The sequence below is a fragment of the Anopheles stephensi genome, chromosome 2 (genome assembly GCF_013141755.1).
Source record: "Anopheles stephensi strain Indian chromosome 2, UCI_ANSTEP_V1.0, whole genome shotgun sequence".
Lineage (NCBI taxonomy): Eukaryota > Metazoa > Arthropoda > Insecta > Diptera > Culicidae > Anopheles > Anopheles stephensi.
The window spans coordinates 51,244,542-51,251,928 of NC_050202.1; the positions used below are offsets into that span (position 1 = coordinate 51,244,542).

Below are 7,387 nucleotides of genomic sequence, written 5' to 3' on the forward strand. Positions count from 1 at the left end.
TAGAGGGGTTTGGTATGGCATAGACGGAATATCCTGGATGATCCAGGACCAAAAGCTACACCGTTGCAATGGCGTGTTGCAACGGTCAATCAATGCTGACAAGACAGAGGGATGGAAGAACGCTGGATCTCGACACGCCGAAAACTGACGATGGCATTTCCCAAAACAAACGGGATGAGATGATCACTTACGATACCGAACCTCGCAACCAACACTACCACGACTACTGGATGACGGATATATATCAACCGAGCTCACCCGGGATAAGGTGCCCTTTCACGGTTTGGAGAAGGAAATGTCTCCAAACCATCGTGAATTGTACTAATATTTGTAATTTAGCTTTAAGCAATACGGCCAGGCCGTTCTTTATGAATAAAAAAAACCCATAAATAGCAGAATTTCTGCACTTCCTTATCCATTTCGGTGACCTGCCAATCGATTACTTGTGAGTGGTTAGTAGTACCGTACAATTGCGCCTTTTCCGAAATTGTCCGGATTTGCGTTTGAGGCACTGTAAATATAGGACCTTAATAAAGAATTATGCTCAAATTAGATGAAAGAAAGCCAACAAAAAAGTGGTTCCAAATACTTTGCTACACTTTGTCTAGGTGCGTTCCACTATATTATTTATTATCGTTTATGTCACTATTCGCAAGAAAGATCGCTTTTAATAATTCGTCCTATTTAAAACGTAAAACAAGATGCATTCTAAACGGTAACAGAATGAATCGCAACACTATAAATAGATTTTAAAACCAATCATTCCAGCTAATACATTATAACAGTTCTTAACAGTGCTCACGGGTCAGATCGATGCTACCCTACATTAACAGTTTTTGAACCAAACTTTGCATTAAAAAAAATGTCCCCTTTCCTTTTTACTTTCCATCCCGGTTCGACACGGACGACTGTCGTTCCAATCGTACATCAGGCACGGTCAGCCGATGGGGCTGCGGTGGTTCCTGCTGCCGGTCAGATGAGTTTCCCGACGACGAACTCCAATGTACGGACGATAGGCGCGATTCACCCGAAAACAGTCCCTGGGTCTCGGTACGATTATTCGTGACGGTCGGATCGGTATTACCGTGCCCGCCCGGCCTAAAGCTATTCCCGCTAGCGGTCGATTTACTGGCCACCGGTGTAGACGTGCGCTGAATGCTTTTCCCATCCGTTGGCGTATGCATCAGCAGCTCGCGCAGTGGACTCGCGTTGGAATTGCTGCTGTCCAGCCGGCTCAAGTTCAGCAGCGACCGTAACAGCGTGCTGTGTGAGCCACCACCGTGCGAGCTGGACGAAAGGGACGAGTTCGATTGTAGATCCGACTGGGTACGGACCATCAGCTGGCGCGTGATAAATTCGGCCAGATCGAGCGGTTTACCTAGCCTGTCCGTATCCGCATTTTCGACGGTTTCATCGTTCGGACCGATCACCTTCGCTTCCAGCGAGCTGGGTGACGATCCGCTCGAGTGCTGTTCGAGCTGGGAGGACCGTTTCAGCATGGACGAGGCCCACCGAAATCCGGCCTTTTCCAGATCGCGCTCAAACGATTCGGACAACGGTTGCAGGTCGGCTGCCGCATTACGGGGCTGCTTGTCCCCGGCAGGCAGCTGGGCTGGTGCTTGCGCATCTTGCGTTTCCGAGAGCGGAGTCGATCGGTTCGAGTTGTCCAGCGAGTTGTGGAACGGTTTGACGATGATGTTCCACTTGCGCAGTTCGGCCACCACATCGGGAAGCGAGGTGTCGGAACCGGATTTGTTCACAGTGGACCGGCCGGTCGATGATGACGATTGCCGTAGCGTCGCTTCGCCTTCTTCCGTTATATCGAAGGCTGGTGCTTGGCCGGGGAATTTCCTGTACGCTAATCGGCCCGGTTCACGCTCTTCCGTCACGTCTAGCCCTAAGGTAGATTTTTCGTTCGGTTCCACCGTTTGCTCTAGCTCTAGGCGCACGAAGGACGCTGTGCCCGTTCCCGTGCCGGACGCTGTACTCCGCACGTACTCCTCGTAGTTCGGAAAGCGATCGTATCCAATGTCAGGGACGGTCGCTTCATTGAGCAGCAATCGATTGCGAGCTTCCGCAAGTACCTCGGCCGTGCTGGTATTTTCTCCCGCCGTTACAGACACCGCGGAAAGATCGTTCCCACGCGAGGTAGCTACGGGCGGGGCCGGTGTTTCCACTTCCGGGATCGTGGACAGCTCGTGCATCGGAAGCTCATCCGGCAGCTGTGGGCTGAACCGGGCAATCGCAACCGGTGGGGTGCTGCGGCGAAGTGATGCTTTCGGACCTGGACCACCACCCTCTAGCTGTGCCCCACCAGCGGACGAAGAAGTAGCCGGCGGCGGTGGCTTCGGAATGTCTTTCAGGAATGGTTCAAACGGAAGCGGTTCCTTCCCTTGGCTACCTTCCTCGGAAGGACTTTCCCGTATGTCGGACGCCGTCAGCGGGCGAGACATTGCAATACCGCTGTCCTTACTGAGCCCGATCTGCTTGGAGGAGAAAATGTTGTCAATCTCCTCACTGACCGGATCATCTCCGACCGGTGGTGGTGGAACGACACTAGGAGCGGACTGTCCTGCCGGTGGTGGTGAGGGCACTACAACATTCGGTGGCTGTGTGGCAGCAATTGCCGTCGGACGATTGATCGTCGGGGGCAGATCCATGTACTTGGTCGATGATTCTTGCTGCTCCAACGATGAGAGACTGTCCTCGATCAGGCGACGCTTCTCTTCGCGCACCTGATTAATCATCTGGGACAGTTCCGTGATGCGCTGGCTGCAGCGCTCCGTCAGCTGGGAGTAGCGTTCCAGAATTTCTTGTTCCTCGCGATCGCTCAAGTTGATCACCTCGACGTGGCCTTGGGGTGTAATGATCTTTGCCACCTTGGCGGACGTGTCCCGTTTGGGGGATTTTAAAATGGATTTCAAAGAGCCTTCCTTTATCGTTGCTGCTGCTGCCGGTGCTTGTACCGGTGTCGGTGGTGGTTGCACTGCTGGCGGCTCAATAGGAGCAGCCCGCAGTTCGGCCGGTTGAACGGGTTTCGCTTTATCACTTTGCTTTTTGGACGCTTCTTCCTTCGCACGTGACCGCTCTTCGATGCCCTCCGGAGGGGCTTTCCTTTGCTGCTTCTTCATCGTCCGCTCTCGCCGACGTAGCGTTTCCATCCATATGCCTTCCACACGGCTCACTTCAGCATCCACCGACAGACCACTCCGTTCGCCACTGCTACCCAGCGTAGACTGGTCCGTCGATGAGCGACGCAGCGTTTCGTCGATTTCCTGCAGAAAGTTGTAATTTTCATCGATAAACTTCCTCAACCGTGTGGCGCGCTCGCTTTCCTCCTCGTTCGGGGCAAGCGGACCCGGTTGACCGCCGGCGTTATTGCTGCTAACGTTCACGACCGATGCGTTGGGTGTGGAAACGCTCGTCGAGCTTACGCCAAGCTGATCGATCGACTGCCGTGACATGCCGAGCAAGCGGACAATGTACTTGAGCAGATTGGGGTTCAGATTCGTCGCATCGTTGCTCGGTATGCGGTCCTTTCTGCTAGCAACAACGCTTCGCTCATCACCTTTCTTCTGCAGGTTATACTTCTGCCCGGACGTTCCTTTGGAACCGTCGTCGGGAGCGATCGCAGCTCCCGGTGCTTCCCGCTGCAGAATCTTCAAACTGCCAATCTTCGGTGGCAACGGCCGATAAATGGTTGACGTTGTGGAGGAACTTCCCGGCGAAAAGTCCATCACCTTCCTCTTGGGCACCTTTGCCGCATCCTTCCGGCTTGCGAGAGGCTTTAAGATCTCGGTCCGGGTGGGTTCCTGCGCCACCGTTACCGGTGGTTGTTGTACTGCACTTTCCGTCTTCTGCTCCTTCTCCTTGGCGGCTTTACCCTTCTGCTTACCTTTCGACGAAGCCTTTCCCTTATCGTTTACGGTGATGATAATCTTTACCGGTGGAGGTTGTGTAGCGTGCGCTTGTCCAGCGACGGATTCGTACGAATCCTTGCTGGTTTCGCTGATACTGCTCCCGACGGACGAAGGTTCAACGACGTCCACATCGATCGTCCCTTTGTGGCCCTTTGTCTCGATGTGCACCTTCGGTTTGGTGGTTGCTTTTTTCGCATCTTTCTGCTGTTGCTTTTGTTGCTTTCGCTGCAGCACAGCCATCTTCTCCTCCAGCTGGCGCCCCAACTCTTCTACCTCTTGCTCACGCTTCTGCAACAGTTGCTGCTGTTCGAGCAACTCTTCCTGCCGCCGTTTCATGCGCTCGAGCCGTTCGATTTCCAGTTTGGTGGCAGCGGTTGTGTTAACCTTCGCGTTGGCCATCGATTTAGTCGCTTGTTCCACCCTTTCGCGAGCGATCTCTTCCGTAAGCGCTTGTCGCTGCTCGTTGATTTGGTCCAACAGTTGCTTAAGCTTTTCTATTTTATCCTCCCCGCCACCGTTCGCTTCCGACGGAGGCAACGGAATGCCCGGACGCTCGAACGTGTCCAGCACGATCGAGGCACAGCTGTCGGTGGAAACATCTTTGCCCTGCTGTTGCGCTCTCATTTCCGCCACATTTACTACCGATGGTCGAACGGCGGGTGGATGATGGCGTGGTTCGGTCGGTATTTGTACAACTGGACACGTTACGAGCGATCGCTGTCGAAGTAAGCTTTCGATCGCTTCGTTCGCTTTCCGTTGGCGTGTGGCCGCTTGCTGCTTCAGCGTGGCTTCCGAAGGCACAGTTTTTGCGGGCTGTAGAAAGAAACGTTTCATTAGCAAAGCTAAATTAAACTTCGCCCCACATTCACTTACAACCGCTAAACTTTTTAGCTTATTTTCCGTACGCGTCAGGTTGTCCAATTCTTTCGAAAGCTTTTCATAATCTTTCCTCGTTTGTTGCTTTTCTAGCGCCGGCTTCGTGCGGTCCACCGAAGGTTCGCTGTGAGAGAAATAAGTGTATTATTTGCGTATCCTAAGTAAGGCTTATTATGACAATTTAAAGACTAGATTACGTTCTTCTCTTCGGAAAATCTTCTAACCAGGCCCGTTCGTTCTCTGGTTGAAGAAATTAATCGTTTATAACCCAAAGAGTGCATACCTTCGTGCCTTTGCCAGCTCCTGTTGCAGCTGTTCGTAGCGATTCGCTTCCTCCATCCCGGTCGGATCATCCGAACGGTACTGTTCGCGCTGTACAAACCCAACCGGTTGATCGTACTCCTTGCGATACTTTGTGTTACAGTCATAGTATTGCACCTTCGTACTACACACACCGTCCGCGTACGACACTACTGACGAGCTGGATTCCGGTGGGGCCACTCCCCTTCCCACCGTACCTCTGTTAGCACCCTTCCCCTGTTGTGCTGTCGGAACAATTCTTGGTTTTTCGGCCATCTTTCGGGGTGGAACTTTTCGTGGCGATTCGTTCGCTACGTGCGGGGCGAACGGACGCTCGTCACTCGGCAAAACTGAGTTTGTGGGAAAGGAAAGTGTATTATCACTTATATCATCGAACTGGACCGTTTTCTGTGTCGCGTAAGGTTCGCGGTATACATCGGTCGGTTGTCGAGTCGCATCGTGTAAGGGGTATTGTTGTTGTTGTCGACGTCTCTGCTGGATCAGTTCCGTGATCTGGGTGAATGGTTGTAGCCGTTGTGGCTTTGGCGGTAATGGGGGCGTTACGACGTTCAGTCGAAAGTCGCTCGGAGAGGTGAAGGCAGTGGCACTGTACTCATGTCCCCCGGCTGCAGGGACATTCTCTTTACCTGGGCAGTACTGTTCGTCGTCCGAGTCGGACAGAACGGTTTCGGGGACCGTGTGTAAGTTCATACGATGCCTACTCGACCGGAAGTGTTCGTACGGGCTAGGTGTGGGATCGGTAGACGATCCACATTCAAGTGGAATGGCATCTTTTCGTGCATCCACAACGTCCACCGCCGGTGGTTCAACGACTGGAATGGATGCTTGTACGGCAATCGATTTCGATGGTACGTATGGCTTTTTCCGTCGCTTCGCTTCTTTCTGTGCCTCCTTACGGTCCCGTTCGTGGGCTGCGTGCGCTTCCGCCACCCGTCCTCGCTGCATCGCGACCGCCTGTTGAGTGGCACGTTTCTCCTCAAACCAAACCGCACACTCCTCGGCGGCTTCGGCTGCGCGGTGCGCTTCACCAACCTCACACACGTTGCGTGCATATTCATCCTGCAGGGTGCGAATGTGTTGCCGCTTCCAGGCCTTCATTTCTGCACGCTTTGTTTGCTCAATTTTGGCCAATTCTTTCTCCTTTGCCTGCTGATAATTTTGGCGCACTTTTGCTGCTAGCTGTTTGGACTGTTGGCGGACCTATTGAAAGGCAGGAAACGAGCGATATAAAGATTAGGGTACGACTTTAACACATTTCACACCACAGCTTGACCACAACAGTTCCCACTGAAGTCCACTAACAATTACGTCACCATCAAATTGTGCCCAAACATTAAAATCGAGGTCAGCTTGTGCCTATTGCTGCTGCTGCTGCTGCTGCTGAACAAGCTTCCCACAGCGCAACGTACGTACCTGTACCAGCCGACGGATGCGTAGCTTTTCGTTGGCAATCTTGCGGACATTTTCCAGATCGGCCAACGGATTCGACACCATCGGCGACGGTATTTCAACAACATCGTGCACGGTCACGCCGACAGACATGATGCTCGTTCTCTTCCCCGTCCGTAGACCACGCAGCTGTCTCGAATTGCGCGTTCACGATCGCTGATACAAGATAAGCATGTGCAGCAACGGTTCAGTTCAAACACGCTTTAACACACCTTAGGCGATGCACGCACATGCTACGGATAGGACGTTCCTAAAGATACGATGCTTTATGCTTCTCCTCCTCGAAACAGGCACACTTGCTAAATGTTTACGCTGCTCTTGTTTCTGTGTGTCCTTTTTTTCATGTTCGCTTCGCATTCAGTTTTGGAACGCAACGGAACGCGGTTTGAGAGTGTATGCGTGACGTTGGCATTGCTTGCTACTCGCGGTACCCTCTCTTTGACAGCACTCTGGAGATGCGTGTTTTGATGCGCTTTTTTCTCTAAAATATGCCAGAAAACGGGTGAACTACAATTTAAACGAACAGGGTGTAGGTACAGTTACAAACAATTAACAATATTAACACTTTAAAACGGTGGGAACTGATAAAAAAACGATAAAAACACTGATTCCCACTCGATGAGAAGACCAAACGTTCGTCAGTTATGAACGTTGCTTCAAAGTGACGCTTGACAACTGGCGTCGTTCCATGGTTTGCCGCTAGAGGCGCTGCTGTATATTTGTCATTTGAAATTTCCGTGATAAAGGCCCGTTTACACGGCAGAAAAGGAAATCTCGTTTCGATTTTTACCGTTTTATCATCAAAATTAAAAAAAATATAT

At 52.0% G+C, this 7,387-nt stretch overlaps 1 protein-coding gene across 1 annotated transcript; it reads right to left on the minus strand.

The window, feature by feature from the left end:
* Positions 1-586: 586 nt before the first annotated feature.
* On the minus strand, positions 587-7,241 carry LOC118502607. Its single transcript, XM_036034972.1, has 4 exons — positions 6,531-7,241; positions 5,080-6,317; positions 4,794-4,920; positions 587-4,733 (listed from the first exon to the last, which is right to left on the minus strand). Exons 1-4 carry the CDS (start codon positions 6,657-6,659, stop codon positions 879-881), a joined length of 5,349 nt encoding a protein of 1,782 aa, XP_035890865.1. The 5' UTR covers positions 6,660-7,241; the 3' UTR covers positions 587-878.
* Positions 7,242-7,387: the final 146 nt, after the last annotated feature.